The sequence below is a fragment of the Taudactylus pleione genome, unplaced genomic scaffold (assembly GCF_031769625.1).
Source record: "Taudactylus pleione unplaced genomic scaffold, aTauple2 ptg001052l, whole genome shotgun sequence".
Classification (NCBI taxonomy): Eukaryota; Metazoa; Chordata; class Amphibia; order Anura; family Myobatrachidae; genus Taudactylus; species Taudactylus pleione.
The window spans coordinates 735193-758294 of NW_028285453.1; the positions used below are offsets into that span (position 1 = coordinate 735193).

The 23102-nt window shown below is 47.1% G+C and overlaps 1 protein-coding gene across 1 annotated transcript in view; it reads right to left on the minus strand.

Annotated features, from left to right (window-relative positions):
* Positions 1 to 9690: 9690 nt before the first annotated feature.
* Positions 9691 to 23102, minus strand: part of TAX1BP1 (Tax1 binding protein 1) — a 147971-nt gene continuing 134559 nt past the window's right edge. Inside the window, exons 17-18 of the mRNA XM_088461454.1 lie at positions 12354 to 12439; positions 9691 to 11573 (exon numbers count right to left, since the gene is read on the minus strand). Coding sequence (XP_088317580.1) covers positions 11369 to 11573; positions 12354 to 12439 — 291 coding nt within the window. The 3' untranslated portion in view covers positions 9691 to 11368. The remainder of the gene's footprint in view (positions 11574 to 12353; positions 12440 to 23102) is intronic.

Sequence of the window (23102 nt, forward strand, 5' to 3'; positions counted from 1 at the left end):
TCATTATTTTTTCCTTGTGGTTTAAGGTGGTAAAAGTTCAAATTTCTTAAAAGATGACTGAGGAAGGGAATGTTACATACATGTGGTGACAAGGGGGTGTATTGAGAATGTCACGTCAACATGGGACAGCTGGCGCAGGTATCCCCTACACAGTTGTAATTGTACCTGAAGCATTTAACCATGCAGCATTAGGAGCTTGTTTAAAGTTATAATGCACACACTGTTAAAATGCTTTAAGTAGAATTACAACTGTGTTGGGATAACAGCACCGGCTTTATGGTGTCTACATAGTCACTGTAGACCTATTGTATGTAACCCATCACAAGTTATTGACTAAAACACCTCACTTATTGTAATTCATGGCATGTTGAAATGAGTATCTGCCTCATTCACCCAGTGGTGGGAACCATTTTCATGCCTAACAGATATTTAAGATATACTTTCCTACACTACCTGAATATGCAGGAGACCCCTGAATTTGGGAGGGAACTCTCCCAGGGCAGTTAGGGGTTAGCCATACTCCCACATAGTGCAGCAGCATCTGCCAAAGGTCATCCTGACGTCAACGCCTCACCCGGAACACACCACTGGAGCCGCTGAACCAGGTAAGACACCATTGGACTTGGTGAGCCAGGTAAGGCACCACTAGACCACCCGGAACATTTTGTCAAGATGATGGATGCGGATGTGGTCAATGTCGAGATGCCGTCATTACAACCTTGTTGACAAAATACACAACACCCAATATGGAGTAGGTTCCCCTTTACTACTATAACAGCCTCCACTTTTTTGGCAAGGCCTTCCACTAGATTTTGGAAGATGGCAGCCGGAATTGGCATCTGTTCATCCACAAGAGTATTGGTGAAGCACTGATGTCGGGTGATGAGACTTGCCTTACCATAGGCGTTCCGACTCATCCCAAAGGTGTTTGATGGCAATCAAGTTAGGGTTCTTAGAAGTTCTTCCACACCAGACTCTGCAAATAATATTTTGATGTGCCTTGCTTTGTGCATGGTGGCATTGTCGGGTTGAAATAGGAAACGGTCTTCCCCAAACTGTTGCCACAAAGTTGGAAGCACAGAATTATTTAGAATGTCATTGTTTGCTGTATCATTAAGACTTCCCTTCACTGGAGCTACGATTCAGGCCAAACCATGGAAAGCAACCCCAGACCATTAAGTCACCCATAGTTTTATTATTTTACACACCACTCTTAAGCTTAACTTAATAAATAAAGACACAGACAACTTTATAGTTTAGAAAAGAGAGGACACAGCCAAATTTATTAAGATCGAATCATAATTTAAATTAATCCTGGTGGCGAAAAAGCAGTGCTACCTAGGTCCACAGCTCATAATAAGAGTTTATTTACCAAAATGGGGTGGAGTTTCCACCCCGTGTGCAAAACATCCTGGGTAGTACCACCTCCCGTTAATTAGCAGAGTGATGGTTCCTCCCTAGTATGGAGACCTGGTCCTCCCCTAAAGTAGTAACTGATTTGCCTCTCTCAAAGGGGGAATGCTAGCCAAGATCTGCTGCACTAAATTGAGCCGCCGAAGAGCACTGCTTTCCGCCATTCAACGTGGACAACTGAGCATGTAGCGCCACCAAAACGTAACACCTCCCAATCTGTTCCAAAGAAAACAGAATGGGCTTGACATATCTCCAAACTTTACTCCGTGAGGTGCACCCCATTCGGCCTATATAAATGTGCCTCTTCATAATGAGGACGAGAGTGTCTGATAACGCCCGTTTAAACCAACCACAAACCTGGACACTACAGCGTTCAACTTTCTCCTAACTCTATCCAGGGCTGCTCCACCTTGAGTACCTCGCCAAAACCTCCGTGGGATGACCTCTGACCAACATAGCTTAACCCGCAGCCAGCGTTCTGCGATTAACTGCAAATCACACTTAATGGCAATAATCAGCTCGACTCCTTTACACATGCCAAGGTCATTACCACCTAAATGCACGACTAGACAGTCCAGGGTTCCCCACTTGCTCTCTGATTTCCACAAAAGGTCACTCCACCTAAACCTTCTCAAACCAATCCATCAGACCTTAAACGGGCTAACCAAGCGCCAGGATACCGGCTTGCCCAGTAAACAAAAGAATGCACAACAATCCACACCTGACAAACTCTCCTAATAAAAACTGCGATGGGAAAAAAAATTGTATAACAGAATTAGTAACTTATAATAATTAAAACTCCTTGCCAAGGAAAGGGGAAAACAGTTGTTTGGATGACCCAGATGGAGGTGAACAACACAAAACCTCAATGTTTTTAGAGGGTAAAAGTGAAAAGAACTCCAATCCCCCCTAGTGGCAGGTAGCTTAAGGCACTGGGTTTCCCAAAGAACAAACTCGCAGCGAGCGCCTTTACATCTGTAATTTATTGCGCCTTATATAACCGTTGTAAGCCAAAGACTTCCACCTACCTAATTGCCTCAGTGGAAGAACCTGATGCCGCTGCGCATGTTGCTGCACCTATTCTAAACGAGTGAGTGCCATGCTGATCAATCGGCACGCCTAGGGCTATCAGGCATCTATTGAAAACGCCTGTAAACTGGAATTTAGAGAGAGGAGACAGATCCTCAAGAACAAGCCATTGCGCACACCCTCTAGGGCGCTGTTTGTTATACCGGTTAGCTAGAGTTACTGGGCAAATGGTCAGCTCTGGATGCGAAGGGACCGAGATACAATGAACCCTACTTAGCTGATCTGCCTTAGATCTTTGTATTTTCAACAAGATTAAATTAACTTTAACTATAACATTATCGAATACCCCCATAACCCCGTGTTGATTGATTTCTTATTAGTTGCTGCTAATCCTCAATCCTTAAAGCCTAAAAAATGCCAGCGCAAAAGACAGACTGAACAAGACAGCCTCAAATTCATCTTTAGCTATGCCTGAGACTGCAACTACCAAATTCATCTAACACACCTACGTCAATAGGCCTACGGAAGTCACCTGAATTCGCCTGTTCCTTCGCCCAACCTTTCAGCGCTCTAGAAATAATAAATGATTTGGTAGGATCAACCAAACCATTTAAACGCGAAAAATATGAAATGCCTGCTAAAGCGCCTGACATAGATGCTTTTGAATGCCCACTCTCATACCCCAGCCAGACAAACTCCAACATACTGTCTTGTAGACCCTTATCCACCTCTTTATCTGCCGTTTGTTCCAAGCTGTTGAATAGTATCTCAATGTGCAAGGGCCCTTAATGCGAGTCCCTCAATGCCGGACTTATGATTTGCCAGACATATCAGGACAGGACAAGCGATGAACCGTAGCCGAAGGAGCCAATAACGTAAACCTATCCCATTGTAAATGAGATAATGCATCCACAATCTTGTTTTAAACTCCCGGTACATGCTTAGCCGTGAAATCAATATTCCTGAGCAAACACTAAATGGCTAAGCAGCCTTAGCACCTGGGGACATACCAACCTCTGATTATTAATAGCCTGTACCACTCCCAAGTTGTCACACCAAAATACTATTTTACGATTGCTAACTCTTAAAGTCCACAGCTCAACTGCAACCTCTATTGGAAATAGTTCCAAAAGAAGTTGCTTGTCAAACCACAATTCAGGCCAAGCCTCCGCGCACCATTCACCATCAAAAAATTCACCAAAACGCAATGCTCCTGATGCGTCTGTATACAACGGAAGTTCGCAATTGGCCACGACAAAAGAAGCCAAATGCAAAACCTCGTTAAATTCCTGCAAGAATCTTAACCAACCCTTAAAATCATCCATCATTTCAGCAGAAATGCGAATCATATGGTGGGCCTTCTTTATGCCCGCAGAAACTCTTTCCAACCTGCGCCAAAAAACCTTACCCATTGGAATGACGCGACAAGCAAAATTGTGCAAACCTAGCAAGGACTGCAGCTGTTTCAAAGAGACTTTTTTAGCTGAAACAAAAACTTAATAACTCGCTGAGCTTCTGCACCTTCTCACAGGTTAGTCTACACAGACCCATATCAGTGTCAATTTCAATACCCAGATAAGACAATCTGGTGACCAGCCCCTCCGTTTTTTTTCTGCGCAATGGAAACTCCCATTACCGAGAAAAATGCCTGAACCAAAAACAGCACCTTGCTACAAATCTCACTATCAGCCGGCCCTATTAAAAGAAAATCGTCTTGGTGATGAGCGACTCTTGACTGGCTAGTACCTGCTTGAATATACCACAGTAAAAAGGAGCTAAAACACTCAAAAAAAGGAACTAGAAATAGAACAGCCCATAGGTAGACATTTGTCTACATAATATGAACTGCCCACCTAAAAGACCATGTATCTAAATGACCCTGGATGCAATGGAAGTAACCTGAAAGCAGACTCAATATCTATTTTTTCTAACATAGCTCCTTTCCCAAAACCCTGCACGATACGAACGGCATCCTCAAATGACTGGTAAGTGACACTAATGCAAAGATCCTTTACTGGAGATAAGGTAAAAGGGCCACACATACGGCCCAATTTCGCTTCCGTATCTATTTTTTTTCTGCCACAGCCTCTGGAAAATCCCTAGCGGAGTTTAGATTCCTCTTGGCTAAAACTAAAACCGGGCGAACTAACGGCAACCGAAAAACAGTCTTTGAAACCCTGTAGAAAAGTTGCTTCCTCCTTGAGAGGATAACGCCTCAACCAACTAATACCTCAACATTAATTGGAGACCTGGCTTTACTCAGAACCAGATCACTGCTCTCCCCTTCCAGCTGCCCCCCAGGACGACTGCAGTCTTTTGCTGGGTGACTTCCCCTCAAAGCATTACAGACATGTCAGTAACGGCAGCTTGCCCCTCTGTGCATTAGTGAATACAGCACTTTCCTTTTCCCGCTGTATTAAATCCTGGGCAGGCCAAAAAGGTCTGTTTACGCCCAACAGCAGGCTCGACAGTTGGCAGAGTCTGCTGCGTGACTTCCAGACACACCTCCACGTCCTTGACCGCATAATTTTTATTTTTTGCCTATCCTGCTTTGTCTAAAAAGCTCATTGTACTGCCTCCAAACATTATGCCTAGCAGAAACATACATGCCTTGCACTAAATGTAAGTACTTTAATACATTCAAACATTCAGCTGGGCGTCTCAATGTAACATGCTGCAAACACATACATTCCTGATAAGTCCTCCTAGCCTCTTCCGCTGACGGTCCCCCAGACTTTGCAGAATCTAGCTTCTTAGCATCACGGGTGATTGCAAACATGTCGATATACCAAACTTTTCTTATTCGCTCTCTAATCTTGGACCTGACCCCCCTCAAAATTGCCATGTTGGAGCAGTGAACCGCATCCCCGAAGCATTCGGAACCAAACTGGCTGCTACACTACCAGCTTTTTTAGGACTTTTGACTTTACCCTTCAATTGTTGTATAAAATACTTAATGAGCTTGCACGGCTTTTCCCCTGAACTAGATGAATCAGAAGAGTCATCAGAATGCGATAGTGGAGCAATTAAAAGGGCTGCCAAACTCTTCTCACCTGATCCAGATGCTGACAGTATCGCAGGCATGTCCACGGAAGTAGAAGCTTGTCCCTCGATGTGCGGTGCGCCCACCGCACTTTGACGCAACGACATCTTATCATCCGCAATGACTGGTGTGGAAATTGATGTACTGCAGACGCCATCGGCTGAACCAAAGAGACCTGCAAACTTGAAACATCTGCATTAGGCACAGAAAATGCAGGTATACTAACATTAACTGGCTCGGGTAGCACGCTCTGTGGCGGGGGGTAAGGGGGGCTGGGCAGGTGATGCTTGTGCTGGAGTAGGTTGCGAAGATGGGGGCAGAGCCTGTGGAAGGGCGGGATGCTGTCCATGTACGAACTGCACCTGTTGTGCATACGGGTGAAAAATTGCAGGGGCAGCGGCTTATTGCTGAGTGAGCTGCCCTGCCGCCTGCGCAAAGAGGGAGGGAGGGCATAGAATTGGTGGCTCAAACCCAGGAATGGTTTTGGAAAAGTCTTTTGTCCTAAACCCTGATTGAAATAACGGGCGAAACAGATAGCGGGTGCAGTGCCGGGCACCCAATTCCAAGCCTGCGTCCCCCACAACGTGCTCATTGCAGCAGGGGGAGGGGTCAATATCGGGGCAAACATCCTGAGCCAAGAGCCCCCACTAGGGGGCGCTCTTAATTTGCTGCCAACATGGCCAAGGAATACCCATAACGGGGGGTCTGTATTGGCCTTATGAGCCTGTCAGCTTGGCTACTGGGGGGGGACTGCACTGAGGGAGCTGCAGTAAATGCTAAACCTCCAGCACCTAGTAACATGAGGGAAGAATCTGAGGCTAGAATCTAGTATCTAAAATGGTGGCCGCGACTTGGTGGGCGGGGCTTGCGGCCGGGTCAAACCTCTGGAGACCGGAAAGACAAGAGGATGGGGGTTGCCTGGAATGCCCGCCAAGCTCCTTGGCAGCTAGGCTTGCAGACTGGAAGGAGACGGCAGAAGGGGCGTGGGGCTGGCCGTGGCAGCCGCTGGAAGGAGGCGTGGACCAGTGCTCGCTGAATACAGGCGCGCACCGCGGGTGGCAGAGGAAGCAGCGACAACCACTAGAGGTCTAGCTGCTTCTACCAGATGGCGGGGAGAGCATTTCAGCATTGTAAGCGCAATGAGGGGATGTGGGGGGACAAAGTTGTGCTGACAAAAAACGGGAGGGGGAGAGAAACGGAAAGTGTGGGAAATTAAAGCAATGAAAAGGAAAACTATGAAGTAAATAAAGGCAGGGCAAAAGAAAAACAGATTATGACAGAAATTTTAAAATATAGAGGGACAAAAAGCAAGACTACAATATATAGTGACACATCGTACTTAATAGTCCAGGATCACAAACTGCAGAGGAAGTTGACTCCTCCTCCAGCCCTAATATAACACTGCTAAGCCCCGCCTCAATGGAGCAGCTAATAGGCTACAATTAATGACTGGGGGAAGGGGGCCTGGACTGCACACCCTAGCTGTTTATAATGGGATGTGCTACATAGCTGTGACTTAATACTATAACATATAAAAGAGAGAGACCAGATGCACCATACAACCATTAATAATTATACATAATTTACAAGGTTTTTGGCTTAAATTTGACCAAATGATGATCTTACCCACCAACGTCAAGGTAACCTCATCAGCAGGGGTGTAGCGAGGGTGGTTCCAGTGGAGCATGTGCTCCGGGCACCAAAATGGACAGAGCGCGCCATCCAGGGTTCTGGAATTCATGGGGCACTGCACAGTAAGACGGCCGCCTGTTAGTTTGATCTTGGTTTGTTTGCTCTATATCCTAAATAAATTACGTTTCTGAGATCAGTTTCTACATTTTATGCTCCCTCAAGCTGCCCTGATTACCTCCCCTCCGGCCCTCTCTCCTCTGTAATCGTCTTGTGTCACCTCCCCTTTCCTGTCACATTGATTACATTCACTTCTCATCTCTTTGATTGCCTCCCCTCTACCCTGTGATCAGCTCTTTGCCCCTCCCCTCCCCTTTCATACTGGCCTCTGTCACCTCCCCTCTCCTCTTTGATCCCCTCCCTCCTTCTCTCCTCATTCATTCATCGTGCTTCAATGGATTTAAAAGTGACACATCTGTGGTAAAGTCCTAAACTTCAATTATTAGGTATGAGATTAAACCAAATGTTGTTTGAAAGGTCTTTTAAAACATATTAGGAGACCTGAAATAATAATAATGGTGGTAGATAGAACATGATTAGTAGTACTCACATTAATATAGGTGCAATGTATATTTGTGAAGTAGGAGCATAGCTGAGAAGGGAGCTTCCCATAGGTGTTCCTACTCCAGTGACAGCTGCTTGGGGCAGTAATAAGCTGTGCACCCTGTGGAATTTCACTTTTGCACATGTATTCTGTCAACTTAAGTTAAATGATCAGAATATATAATACAATTTACTCTATTGACTAATAACAATGATTCAAAGGAGATAAAAGTCAGGTCCTAGGTGCTATACATAAATAAAGCAGTGCCAAAGGAGCTACCCCTTAATGTCAGATAGTGCATCACCGAAGCATTCTATTACCCCAATGGGACCGGACCTCCATGCCCCAGCATGATACTGCCACTGCGGTTTTTCTCTTGACTTCAATATTTCCCCACAGGCTTGTCATACCCCACTGGCACAGTTCATTACAGGGAGGGAAGGGGGTGCGCTAAGACATGCACTTTCTCCAAGTGCTATGGTTCCACGCTACTCCTCTGCTCATCGGGTAAGTCCCTAACACTATGGGGGTAAGTGAAAGTGGCTGCTAAGTGTTGTAAAAATTAAAAATAAATATGTGAAAATGTAACATGAATAAAAAAACAAAGTGATATAAAGTGTTCAAAATAAATGTTAAGTGGTGATGCCCCAAAGAAGTCCAGCCAGAGCAGTTCAAGGGGCCCTATGCCCCAAAATTCACCCCATAACTGACATGCTATATAGTTCTAAATGCATATAGGTCTTACCTGTGGCTTTGCTATACAGACTGTGCAGTTAGCAAATGCTAGTTCCCTAATTAAAAGCAGGCAGGTGGGAGGGGTGCTAGTCCAGATCGAAGTCGTCTCAGCCTTCATGTGGGTATACATACACATAATATATTCAATATTTTAGGGGAAGGGGGCCTGGACTTTGTTAGGGACTTACCCGATGAGGTTACCTTGACGTTGGCGGGTAAGCTCATAATTTTGCCCAAATTTATGCCAAAACTCTCGTATATGATGTATAATCATAAATGGTTGTATGGTGCATCTGGTCTCTCTCTTTTCTCTATGGTACAATTAATGGAATGGAAGTGAAATACTGGCGGCTGTTTAATCCTGCCTTGGTGGTGCCTAACTCTAAAACTCCCCGGGGGTGCCTAATCCTAAACCCCCCTTCCCGCATCCTAACCTTAACCTCCCCTTCCCCTAGCCTAACCCTCCACAGGGGGATGCCTAACCCTAAAGTCCTCCCAGTGGTGCCTAACCCTAACCTCCCATTTCCCCTAGCCTAACCATCCGTGTGGGGGGGGGGGGGGGGTGCTTAACCCTAAGTCCACCAGGGGTGCCTAAATCTAACCCCCCTCCCCCTGTGGAAAGCAGTTAAGATGCTCCAGACTTATCAGTATTTTGACGCCTATCTTAAGTCCCGTGTCGGGCTTTAGGCGTTGGTATTTAGACCATTGGCATTTAGTCCACCGGCCTAATAACTGCCTCTCCAATTAATTACTGACAACCCACTACCACCAATCATAAATTATCAACAAAAAACAGCTCTAACTAGTACTGCTCCAAATAAAAAAAGCAGGGTGCTTATATCCTCTCAAGCTTATGCAAGCATTTGAGTATTTTATTCCTCCTATGTCGAAGTCTGCAGTTAGCAGTATGCATTCAGACAGAAAGATATTCTGGCATCCACCAAATACTGATTTAACTGTCAGAATGCCAGATGGACCAGCACAATTTGTCACTCAACCGAATGCATTCCACTGCATACTTGCCATTTTTTAGTCATGATCCTTAAGACAATAAGTCTTGTGCATTAACACGCTGTATATAAAATATAGTCTGTTGTAAAAAGGATAGTGGTACTGTATAGTTTCCTTATAAATGTCCATTGAACTTACCAACGACAGATATAAATATAAACAGATACGCAGTAAGTTTTCGGTTTATTTCAAAGAATGTTGGAGTGAAAAAACAAATGAGGCCATAGCAAGTTACAACTTTAATCATTTATTCATGTTAAGTGGAATAAAAACATACAATTCCTAGAGGAATTCAATGCATATATAAATTACTGTAATGAGAATAGCAGTGGGGAGGTTCTCTTTTTTATTATTTTATATTTATTTTAGTATCCCCTAAAATGCTGTTCTTGCTATAGATTTATTCTCAAGCCACTTACCATGTTTTATATTGTATTAAATGAGATTTTAGTAGCTTGCAGTATTAGGCGAATACAAGCTAGTCGATATTACCTTTTGTAGACTAACAAAGTAGAGTCATACTGAGCTGCTTATTGCACTGAAGTTTAGTAGGAGATTCCACCAATCACACTAGTCAGGTCAGTGACTATGCCACACTCTACAAGCTGTTGACCGGTCACCTACACACAATGTTGGCAGCCATTTTGTGGGCTAGACCAATATCGATGAGAGTGCAGCGAATCAAAGCACTATGAACTAGAGTAGCTTGAGAAAATGTAGGGGATGACGATTTACCGACTATGGAGAAAAAGTGATGTTGTCTGAAGAAACCAATCAGATGTTTGCTTTCATTTTCTACAAATTGTTTGATATGAGCCACACCCATTTTCTGTGTGATTACCTGTGGAACAGTTACAGTAAAGACCCCTTTATCTCTCACATTTCAATGCGGTCACATTTTTCTATATTAATGACAGAGCTTGCAATCTCTGGAACCAAAAAATGTAGAAGTCTGCCATTCATAAGCAGTCCTAAATAAGGAAGAAAGACGCTGAGCGGTCTAGTGCTCTCATGGTTATCCAGCGTCTGCAGAATACCTGGTTCCCTTATTGAAGGCTCCACTGATAAAGATAGACTCCTGGTTCTTTCTGTATCTTCTAACAAACAGGACCCAGCAGTGAGCTACACCACCTCAAGAATAGGGGAACACAGCTAGATAAGAGTGCTTTAAGTTTAATATATCTCAGTCCAATTCCTGAGCGTGCTTATGAGTATGCGGAGGAAACGGATTGTGAGAAACCAGCTTATCTACACTGGAGCAATGGTCATTCCACCTGCACAAACAACCATTCCCTGAAGAAAGCAGATACAATCACTTTCAGTTGCCAAGTAATGTAACGCACTCGTTCAGATTCCTTCTCTCTGAGCCTCTGGTGGATTGATGGACTGAATTACTGTATGTGCCACAAATGATGGCGTCTGCCTGTGTGCAGTCAGGGGTCTACTTTTAGGTATCAGTGCTACGTGGAAAATAGGACCATTCAAGAGAACATTTGTTATTTCAAGCAACTTGCATTGTTGCTAAAAGAAAAAGAATCGGTAATAGGCATGCAGCAACGTTCTCACCAGTGACATAAGAGCAAGTCTCCATCATTTGTAAATAAGAATGCAGTAAATAACTTGGGTTCTGAGCATTAAACATCTAAATTACAAGAGGCGGTATGCTTTTGATTTAACACCTACAATTTACACAGCTATCTCAATAGAGGTCTGATAAATACAGATGAAATCCCTCTACCATCATTTTACATTACAAGAGATCAACAAAGGACTTGCACCAGTTTATTTTAGCTCTAATTACATTGCAGTGCATATTTCTTACAGGTGCTGCTGCTCTAAGCGGTTTCTTCTAGTGTTTAAGGTGAACGTCTCACCGCTACAAATCACACACACAGAGAAACAGCTTAATTTTCAAAATTTAAGACGTTGCCATCAAAGTGCGTCTGAACGTGCTGCTCAAACACCTGCTGGTCGCAGTCCAGAGCGAACTGCTGGCTGCACATGGGGCACACTTTCCAGTGACTCTCTACGTGCTCCTCAAACTGACTCTGGTTGTAGTTGGGCGGAAACACCAATGTACACAGTGGGCATTTCTTCTGCTTTGTGTATCTGAAACGTGAATCACAGGACAGCGTAAGAATGAGGCAACCAATACCACACCTTAGCATTTCCTAAAACTATACATGTATATAGCGTGTTTACCTTGGGGAGAGGACAAAAAGATAATTGCAACAGTCAACAAATCCTTATTTTTTTCAACATTCCAGTGATTTCGGGTTAATTATGTTCAATCTGTTTTATTTTTAATTTGATGATTACCTTTGGGAGAACTAATAGTGTCGCTACCCCAGCGCAGTAGCCAGGTGAGGGGACCATTGCTCATCTTGGGCTCACCCCTGTTTCTGATAAGCTAATGGACAGCTACAGATGTTTGGGAGGGCCTATCTGCCTCCAGTTATACAGGAGAATAGTCAATAGGAAATAACAGTCATTACTTTACACACATTAACAATTTAACTCTTGCCCACAAATAATCATTTAAAGTTCTTGTATATAATATATATTAAGAGTTAACCATTTTATAAAAGCTATAGCAGAGGTTCCTAGACTCGGTCCTCAAGGCAACCTAACAGTCCAAGTTTTAAGGAAATCCATGCTTGACCACTGGTGACTTAATGAGTACCTCAGTCAATTTGATTTAACCACCTGTGCTCAAGCATGGATATGTCTAAAACAAACTGTTGGGGTGCCTTGAGGACCGTGTTTGGGAACCTCTGACCTTTAGTAAAATTACATTGTCATAACAATGGACCTTCCATATTTGTATGAATAAGCCCAGCCTCCTGAATCTCAGAGGGACGTTACTATTAGTGGGTTTTGTGTGTTTACCTTGGATCAAAGCAGAAACCGGACTGCTCTTGTCCAAAGGAGGTAGGAGGATCCTGGTCCAGTTCAAAATTCACAGGGTCATTATCCTGGGAACAAATAAAGTTGTGTCCATTATATAACCCATAAAGCAGAATACGTCAGAATGTAAATAAACAGAATTTGAAGTACAGAATGTAATTAATAATGGAAAGAGGTGTACAGTCTAATCCACAGGTTCTCAAACTCTGTCCCCAGGACCCCAAACAGTGCATGTTTTGCAGGTCTCCTCAAATAATTACTAGTGAAATAGTTAGCTGCACCTGAAGATCTTTTAAAATGTGTCAGTGAGTAATGAATACACCTGTGCTCCTGCTGGGTGACTTGCAAAAAGTGAACTGTGTGGGGTCCTGAGGACAGAGTTTGAGAACCTTTGGTCTAATATATACACAACTCACTCTATAATCACTGCTGTAACCTAACAAATTAGAGGAAACCAACATTTACATCATTAATACAGCCAGCATTTCCCACCAATATTATGCAGTTTGAGTTCTATGAGTGTCTGGCTTCACCAATGACATGTTTAACTACTGATAATATAGATTAGCTACACTCTCATTATATGTGTAAGAGCCATCTCATTTAGATAGCTGAGAGAGGCTAACAAAGGCCCTCATTCAGAGCCACTCGCTAGCGGCAGTACGCTCGTTCCGAGCGATGTTCGCACATCTGCGCATGCGTACGGATCGTTATACGCATGCGCGAACCAGTCAGTGCGGCCGAAATTCATGTGCACGCAATATAGCGAATGCCTGCTATTTTGAGTGACAGAATGAGGCGTATGTGGGTGGTAACAGGGGAAGGTGCTTGAAAATGGGGAGTGGAGATCCAAACGCAGGCGTGCTTAAAGGTCAAAACGGGCGTTTTATGGGTGTGCATAATTAATACAGCAGCGTCATTGACCACGTCACTGGGTTATTTTATAGCCAGAACTACTCGCAAGATTGTGGTAGCAAAAACCAACCACAAGAATAGCGAGCAGTTCATACGCTGGTCGATGTACTCGATTAATCTAATAAATAGCGGACATGACGTATGGTGCGTGCGGCCAGGGGGCGTTTTTAACAAATAAACGAGCGTATGTTTTGCTCGCTCATTCAGACTTAGAGGTGTGAACAGACTGCAATTTGCGAACTGATCATTTGAATAGCCACCCCTTGTTTTAGAACGAACGACCGCAAATAGCGAACGGCTCTGAATCAGGCCCAAAGTGCATAATACACAGTACCAAATGTACATTATATTGATGGAAGGAAGAAAAACGCTGACTGGTTGTTTTGGAAGCAGCTGGATCATTTTGCATACTCACGCCAGAAGAACAGGTTATGTCAATATAAACACCTATCAGCCATAACATTAAAACCACCTTCCCAGTTAAAACAGCTCTACCCCGTTGAGGCATAGACTGCAGAAGACCTCTGACGGTGTCCTGTGGCATCTGGCACCAAAATGTTAGCAGCAGATCCTCTAGTTGCAATGATTGGCCTCCATGGCTCAGACTTGTTTTCCAGCACATCCCACAGATGCTCGATCGGACGGAGATCTGGGGAATTTGGAGGCCAAGTCAACACCTTAAGCTCTTTGTCTGTTCCTCAAACCATTCCTGAACAATTTTTACAGTTTGACAGGGTGCATTTTCCTGCTGAAAGAGATCACTGCCATCAGGAAATTCCATTTCTATGAAGGGGTGTATTTGGTCTTCAACAATGTTTAGGTACAGTAGGTGGCACGTGTCAAAGTAACATCCACATGAATAAGAGGACCCAAGGTTTTCCAGCAGAACATTGCCCAGAGCATCACACTGCCTGTGCCGGCTTGCACTCTTCCTATAGTGCATCCTGGTGCCATTTCTTCCCCAGGCACACGCAGCTGGCGGTAAACATGATATAAAAGAAAACATGCTTCTTCAGACGAAGCCATCTTATTCCATTGCTCTATGGTCCAGTTCTGACACTCACATGTCCATTGTAGGCACTTTTGGCGGTGGACAGGGTTCAGCATTGGCATTCTGACCGGTTTGCGGCTATGCAGCAAGCTGTGATGCACTGTGTGTTCTGACACCTATCTATCATAGCCAGCATTAACTTTTTTAGTAATTTGTGCAGCAGTAGCTCTTCTATAGGATCAGCCCAGATGGGCTAGCCTTCGCACCCCATGTGCATCAATGTGCCTTGGGCATCCCTATAACACGGTCGCTGGTACTAACCACTGCATACCGAGAAAACCCCACAAGACCTGCCGTTTTGGAAATGCACCGGATCCAGTAGTCTAGCCACCACAATTTTGTCCTTTTCAAAGTCGCTCAGATCCTTACGCATTTTTCCTACTTCCAACATATCGGGGTAAATTTACTAAGAATCGAGTCTGATTGAGTTTGGTTTTTTAAAACTTGATTTACATCGCCAAAACTCGAGTGATTTGATGCTCCTGAAACGCTCAAATTTACTAAGAAGCCTGTTTAGCTGAGATCGAGTTGACCGATGGTGAAGCAGATCGAGATTTCTCACCCAGTTGCAAGTTTAGAAGGAGATTACTCACCTGAGTTTGCAGTGTCTTCTCTCAGCTAGAACAAGCAGCCTGCACATATCAGCCAGTCCTGGTTCCTAAAAATACGGGGGGGAAAAGTGAGTCGGGTATACCCGTATATTAGGAACCAGCACTTGGCAAGTATAGGTATATGTGTTATCACATATACCTATACTAATCGGAATGCCAAAAGACGCTACTCTGAAATTCACATGCCCCGCCAGCCAATCAGCAGCAACTCTACATGTAGCGGCTGCTGATTGGCTGTGACCCACATGCTGTAGAGTGACAGGCCTGGTATGGACCCCAGGGACATGACCTCACCGCTGCCAGCTGCGTCCTGTTACCCGATGCCCTGATGGTCTAGTGGAGACGACCAGAAACCAGCACCGCCGGTGGTCTTCACACTCCACGGTGTTAAGCCGCGAATATGTGATTCCCTGCAAGCAGGGAGCTGCACTTACCTTCCCCCATCAGTGTCCCACTCCAGGTGATGGTGTGCATGTCTGCGCCCGGAGTCCCGGGGTGGAGGTCACCGACCCAGTCGCCGAAGCTGCCGCCTCCGGCACTTGGGTCGTTGGAGCAGCAGTGACGGTGTCATATAGGAAACCCTGCACTGCTTGCTCTAATTAATAAAAATATTAAAATAAAGTAATATAAAAGTTACAGGAGCCACTAAACAGCAGCCCCCACAACATGGCGTCTCTAGCTCAGCACCAAACTTAAAACGGAGTTGCCAGTGGCTGTGGGTGGGTCATAGGGGTGAGGGAGCAGGGGCTCATGGGTAAAAAGTTTTAACTATTTGGTGCCCAGACTCCTACTCACCAACCTATACCAAGCATAAAGCCTGTGTCCCCTATGGAGGAAGAAGAAATGTAAATATGAGAGAGCTAACACTGACAAAATACCCTGCAGAAGCATTCCTGTGTGATGTGGATTAAATGAAGCTTGCTGCTAAATAATCTTCTATTACTTGTAAATGTGTGTATAAATAGGATACTGTCACTTCCTCTAGCTTCAGTCCAGACTCTGACATGAGAGTCACAGTGCTGAGTGATGTGTACATGAGCTACAGGCAGCCAAGCATGGCGCCCACGTGCAGCCCGTACATTGCCCTGTCAGCGAAGCTCCATCTCATTATCAGTCGTGCAAACACTTAAGGTGCCCACACACATAGCGATATTTTACACGATCTGGCCGATTCCGACGAATCGTGATGACAGATCGTGTAAAATATGGCCAAATCGTGAGGAAATCGTGGGTCCTAACTCACGATCACGATACACGTCCCCGCTGGTCGCACATCGCATCGTCAGATCTGCCATGCAGTAGGGACAAAATGCACTGGAAAAAAAAAAAGTTAAGATGCACGATAGATCTTATGCTTTTTACTCCAAATCGTGTGTAGGAGCTGCGGGGAGCTGCCGGGGGAGAGTTCAGGGGAAATCACACACATTGTGCAATCGTGTGCAGATCGGTATGTGTGTGGGCACCTTTAGATACATGCACAGGGCACTGATCAGCATCATCTCTATCACAGAGGACAAACTGCCTCTTACACATCATCAATGCCAATATTGTGCATGAGAGTCACATGTATGGTTTTCAATATAGTAGAAAACTGAAACAACTATAATTTGCTTATATAATAGGATTACTAATACCAAACGTATGCAAATGTCCCGCTACCTTGTCCCAATCTGAGACTAGTTTGTAAAAGCCACGACTTTGATGCTTATAAAACAGCAGTAGGAATTAATGCTAATCCAGCCTTAACCTAGTATTGATTCTTATTACTGGTTAAAACTATCGGCCAAACCAACGTATAGTAAATATACCTCTAAGACACCGCTGAGTGGAATGTAAGATATTGCCATCTGATCAGCCATGTCAGACTGGCAGAACCCCCTGTTTGTGCCCTGTAAAGGATATAAGAACATTTTAACATGAACACTTTCCTTACCTGTGCCTTATACAGAGTAAAGTATGTGCTATAGCTTTTTGCTATCCCTCTGTCTTCTGTACAAGCCATCACCTTCCCTTCCAGCATGCCTTGGGAGGAATGGGTCAAACATTTATCCAACCAAGCTCTCATGGTAATGAAACAATGCAAACAAATCAGCAAGGCCCATCTATTCTAGCTCACCAAAAGCTGTGGCTGGGGGTGTAGTAGGTATTACAGCCGGACGCATATCCAGAGGTTCAAATCCCGACAGCGGCAGCCCGGCAAGGGTGAAAATCCAGATCGTCCCTAAGGTAAGTATCGCTAACCTAATTCCCCCCTAACCCTAACCCTCTCTTAGGGGTGCCTAACCCTAACCTCCCCCCCAAGTGCCTAACCCTAATCCCCCCTTCCCCGCCACGTAAACCAAAATCGCCCAGGGGGTTGCCTAACCCTAACCTCCCCCCTAGGGTGCCTAACCCTAACCCTCCCTTCCCCTAGCCTAACCTCCCGGGGGAGTGCCTAACCCTAAGTCCCCCACGGGAGCCCTAAACCTAACCACCACCCCCCCCCCCCCTTACCCTGTGGCTGTCCATGCCCGGGATCACTTCGATCGGGATGCCGGGCGACGGTCTTCCGGCGTCTGGTTAATGACAGGCGTCTAGATTTAGACGCCTGTCATTAGTACCACGCCGGGATTAGAAAGTCTGGAAGCCTACGTTCAGGATTTAGACCGTCGGCTTCCAAACTACATCCAGTGGCTGGCATAAATCAGTGTGTGCGTGCGCGAGCATGGCTCCAGTCACTTATGTACCTGCTCTCTATTATTTTCAGAAGCTTCCAGACCAGTACACACCTCCACAGATACGGACTACAGCAGCACTAATTATGTGCTAATGCTACAAAGCGGTTGTATTGTGGGAGGCTTATCACACATGAGTAATGCTGGGTACACACTAGGTCAACGGGTCAACCAGTAAGTGCATATACACTTGCCAATCGTCCGCCCGATGTGTCGGGTCTGACGTCACAACTGGGCGAGCATTGAAAATTTGCCAGTTGAGCGGCCACTCACCGCATGGACCCTGCAGCAGGTGTACGGGCAATCAGCAGGTCGCCTGTACACACCAGCAGGTGCATATGCAGATACATATCGTCCATCTGCTGTGCTGCACAGCCAATGCGATATGTTGTTCACAGACATATAGGGCGTACACACCCACGACACACTCGTAATATATCGGCTGTTCAATTGGCAGATACAGTATTGAACATATCAACATTGGGGCTATTGTAATGAAATAACAAGTAACAAGAACTTACCTTTGTTATCTCTGTTTCTACGAAGTCCATAGGGTCCACAGGGTTGACCTTGGGGTATAGCTGGATCTGGATCCATGGGCACCACGCAGTTAAAGCTTTAGCTGCTCCCAGGATGCACTTGGGTCCGTCCTCCTCTATACCCCGCCCCCGGCACCTCAGTTGGTAAGCAGCCAAGGCCGGAGGAGGAGACTAAACAGAGAGAAGGAAGACTGGAACACACAAGAAACCATACTCACAGAAATGGGAGACGGAAAACCGGTGACCAGGCACACAGCCCATTTGAAGCCAGGTGCGTCAGGGCGGGCGCCCTGTGGACCCTATGGACTTCGTAGAAACAGAGATAACAAAGGTAAGTTCTTACCATATCTCTTGTTTTCTACTTCAGGGTCCATAGGGGGTCCACAGGGTTGACCTTGGGGATGTCCCAAAGCAGTACAACTAAGGGCGGGGACGCTCCTGTGCTGAAAGGAGTACCCGGCGCCCAAAGGATGCATCCTGAGAGGCAAAGGTGTCAAACGCATAGAACCTCAAAAACGTCTGAATTGAAGACCAAGTGGCCGCCTTACACAGCTGAACAGCAGAAGCGCCACGTCTAGCAGCCCAAGAGGGACCCACAGAACGAGTGGAATGAGCCTTAACAGAGGCTGGCACAGGTAAGCCCTCCTGTGCATAAGCCTCACAAATAACGGAACGAAGCCAACGGGCTAACGTTTGTTTGTTGGCAGGCCAACCCCTCTTGTGAAAACCAAAGAGGATAAACAAGGAATCAGACTTCCTAACCGAAGCCGTCCGGTCTACATAAATTCTAAGCGCCCGGACCACATCTAAGGAAGTCTCACCAGCTGAAAGATCAGGGGACTGAAAAGCTGGCACAACAAGTTCCTGATTAATATGGAACTTCGAGACCACTTTGGGCAAAAACTCAGGACGAGTGCGGAGCACCGCTCTGTCCTGGTGAAAAATCAGGAAAGGAGGGCGACAGGAAAGCGCCCCCAATTCAGACACCCTCCTGGCCGAAGCAATTGCCAGGAGAAAAACCGTCTTAAATGTCAGCCACTTGAGCTCCACCGCCTCAAGAGGCTCAAACCGAGGACCCTGCAGGACCCGTAGCACCACCGCCAAGTCCCAAGGAGCCACAGGAGGCACAAAAGGAGGCTGGATCCTGAGAACACCTTGGAAAAAGGTGTGAACGTCTGGTAGTATTGCAATCCGCCGTTGAAACCACACGGACAAGGCGGACACATGAACCTTCAGAGATGCAAGGCGTAAGCCGAGATCCAATCCTGACTGAAGAAATTCCAAGATCCTAGAAACTCGGAACACCTGAGGATCATAAAGTCTGGACTCACACCACTGAAAGTAAGTGTGCCACACTCTGTGATAAATCCGTGCTGAAGCAGGCTTGCGTGCCCTGAGCATGGTACCAATAACCGAACTGGAGAAGCCCCGAGACCTCAAGACGGCTGTCTCAAGAGCCACGCCGTCAAAGACAGCCGACCCAGATCCGGGTAAAGGCAGGGCCCCTGAGACAACAGGTCCCGACGTTGAGGAAGAAGGTACGGAGCGTCGATGGAGAGGCTCCTGAGATCGGAGTACCAAGGACGTCTGGGCCACGCCGGAGCTACCAGCACGAGCATGCCGCCGTCCTGCTTAAATTTCCGCAGAACCCGAGGAAGCAGGGATATCGGAGGAAACAGATACGCCAGGTGAAACGTCCATGTCACCGACAGCGCGTCCACCAGACTTGCACCTGCGTCTCTTGTCCTTGACCCGTAAACGGGCAACTTGCGATTGTGACGGGAGGCCATCAAGTCCAGCTCCGGCAGTCCCCACCTGTCCACGAGTAGCTGAAACACCTCTGGGTGAAGCGACCATTCCCCGGGATGCACGTCGTGACGGCTGAGGAAGTCCGCCTCCCAATTGAGGACTCCGGGGATGAAGACCGCCGAGATCGCTGGAATGTGACCCTCCGCCCAAGACAGGATACGAGACACCTCCGACATCGCTGCCTGACTGCGAGTTCCGCCTTGGTGATTGATATACGCCACCGTGGTGGCGTTGTTGGACTGCACCTGTACCGCCCTTCCGTGAAGAGCGGGGCCGGACGACTGCAGGGCCTTGTATACTGCCCGCAGTTCCAGGATGTTGATGGGGAGAAGTGCTTCTTCCGCTGACCAACGACCCTGAAGCGACAAAGAGCCGGTCACTGCCCCCCAACCCCGGAGACTGGCATCCGTCGTGAGCAGGACCCAGTCCGGGATCCAAAATGGGCGCCCCTCGACCAGATGAGCTGTCTGAAGCCACCAAGCCAAAGATAGCCGAACGTCCGGAGACAACACCAGCACCTGAGAGCGGATCCGGTGAGGTAACCCGATCCATTCTGATAGAATCAGCCCCTGCAGGGGCCGGGAATGGAGCTGGGCAAATTCCACCATGTCGAATGTTGACACCATGGACCCCAGAACTCTCATAGCCGAATGGACCGACAGGCGGCAACGGCTCAGGCAACTGCGTATCCGCAGCTGTAGGGAGGCGACCTTCTCCGGAGTCAGGAAGATCCTTTGCTGACGCGAATCCAGCAGGGCTCCCAAATGAACCATCCACTGTGATGGAATCAGAGAGGACTTTTTCCAATTTATCAACCACCCGTGTGCTTGCAGGCAAGCGATCGTCAGGTGGAGATGTTGAAGCAGTACCTCCGGGGAGCTCGCCAGCAACAGGAGGTCGGCCAGGTACGGCAGCAGCTGTACATTCTGGTTCCGAAGATGTGCGGCCATGACCGCCATAATCTTCGTGAACACCCTCGGTGCCGTGGAGAGACCAAAGGGTAGCGCCCGGAACTGATAGTGGTGTTGAAGGATAGCGAACCTCAGATACCGCTGGTGTGAAGATGCTATCGGAACATGGAGGTAGGCGTCCTGGATGTCCAGGGACACCATGTAATCCCCCGGTTCCATCGCCAGAATGATGGAACGTAACGTTTCCAACCTGAACTTGGGAACTCTGAGGAATTTGTTCAGAGACTTCAAGTTGAGGATAGGGCGATGAGAACCATTGGGTTTCTGCACCAGAAACAGAGACGAATAATACCCCGTCCCTCGTTGTGATAGAGGAACGGGAACAATGACCCCTGCTTTCAGCAAGGACTCTATAGCCTCCTGAACCTGTAACGCCTTGGTCTTGTCCTGAGAAGGACTTGTGCAGAAAAACTGGTGGGGTGGTCTGTGCCGAAAAGACAGGGCGTACCCCTGGGAGACCACTTCTCGAACCCAGGCATCCGTGGTGGTATTGTGCCAGCACTGGGCAAATAGAAGAAGTCGGCCTCCCACTCTGAGGTCCCCCAGAGGGAGGCCCGTCCCATCAGGCCGCAGGTTTATCTTCCTGCTTGGAAGAAGGGCGCCGAGCACTCCAGGCTTGCTTCTTGGGTTTAGAGGCCGTCTTACTCGCAGACTGTCTCGGGAAGGACTGACCTTTCGCCTTACCCTGAACCCGAAAGGAACGAAAAGCCGAACTCCGAACCTTAGCAGGCAGTGCCGCCGAAGGAAGGCCGACTTGGATTTAGCCAGGGTGTCCACTATTTTGTCCAAGTCTGGACCAAATAGTAATTCCCCATTGAAAGGTAAGGCCTCCAGACCTTTCTTTGAATCAGAGTCCGCTCTCCAGGACCGCAACCATAAGGATCGGCGGGCAGACACCGCTGCAGCCGATACCCGCGAGGTCAGCAGACTAGCATCTAAAGAAGCTTCTCCAATGTAAGAAGCAGCGTCCCTCATTTGTCCCAACAACGCCCGCTGGACATCCGGAGCGTCGTCCGGGAAGGTATCTTCCAATGCATTGGCCCACCCCTCAATGGCCTTGGCCAAACAGGAAATGGCCATGGACGGTCGGGCCACCGCCCCGGAGAAGGAGTAAATAGACTTTAAGCAAGTCTCAACTTTCCTGTCCGTGGGATCCTTCAGCGAGGATATCGACGGTAATGGTAAGGTGGCGCCCCGAGTTAAACGGGTGACATGGGAATCCACCGCCGGTGGAGTTTCCCATTTTTTACAATGTGCCTCAGGGAAGGGGTAATTAGAAGCCAACCGCTTCTGAGGAAGGAATCTCTTACTGGGCGCCTGCCAAGCTACCGCCATATGATCCGTCAACTGATCCGACAGGGGAAACACCGCAGAAGCCACCTTAGTTTTTTTGAAACTAGGAAACTTCGACTTAGGAAGCGGTGCCTCATCCTCTATAAGAAGAATAGCTCGCACCGCCCTAACTTGTGCTCGCACATTAATGGACGACTTGGTATCCATTTCCTGGACCGAGGCGTCCGAGTCAGTGTCATCAGGGACCTCCCCATCATCTGAGGAACCCTCTGAGTCCGATACCTGAGCAGCCCGTGTCATGAGTGGGCGTTTTGAAATCCTAGAAGGCATGTCAGTCTGCAACATTGACTGAAAAGCCGAGGAAGCGGCCGCCAAATTTTGCACAGAGTTGGAGAGCACATCCACCCAGGGTGGAGGAGTCACCATAGGGGCCTGAAAAGGTACCACAGGCTGCTGCGGCACAGGGGAAGCCTGTATATACATAGGCAACCCTGCATAGGGACCCACCGACTGAGACCCAGGAGGACTCCGCAATAACTGCGGGACACCCGGGGAATGGGGGATGGCCGGCTGGGGCAACGCCCTAGTAGGGAGAGCAGTCGGGACCGACAGACGGTCCGCAATAGACACCAGCACTTGAGAAAACATCGCCCACGGTGGTTCCTGCGCCAGAGAAGGTCTGGATGGGCCAGGAGCCACCTGGCATCGACTACACAGGCCATCCTGTGACAAATCCTCCCTATCTACTCCTGCAGAACAGCGTCCGCAGGAGGCCAACACCGGAGCCACTGAGCGCTCAACCTCCTCGTCTGACATGACAGAATATAT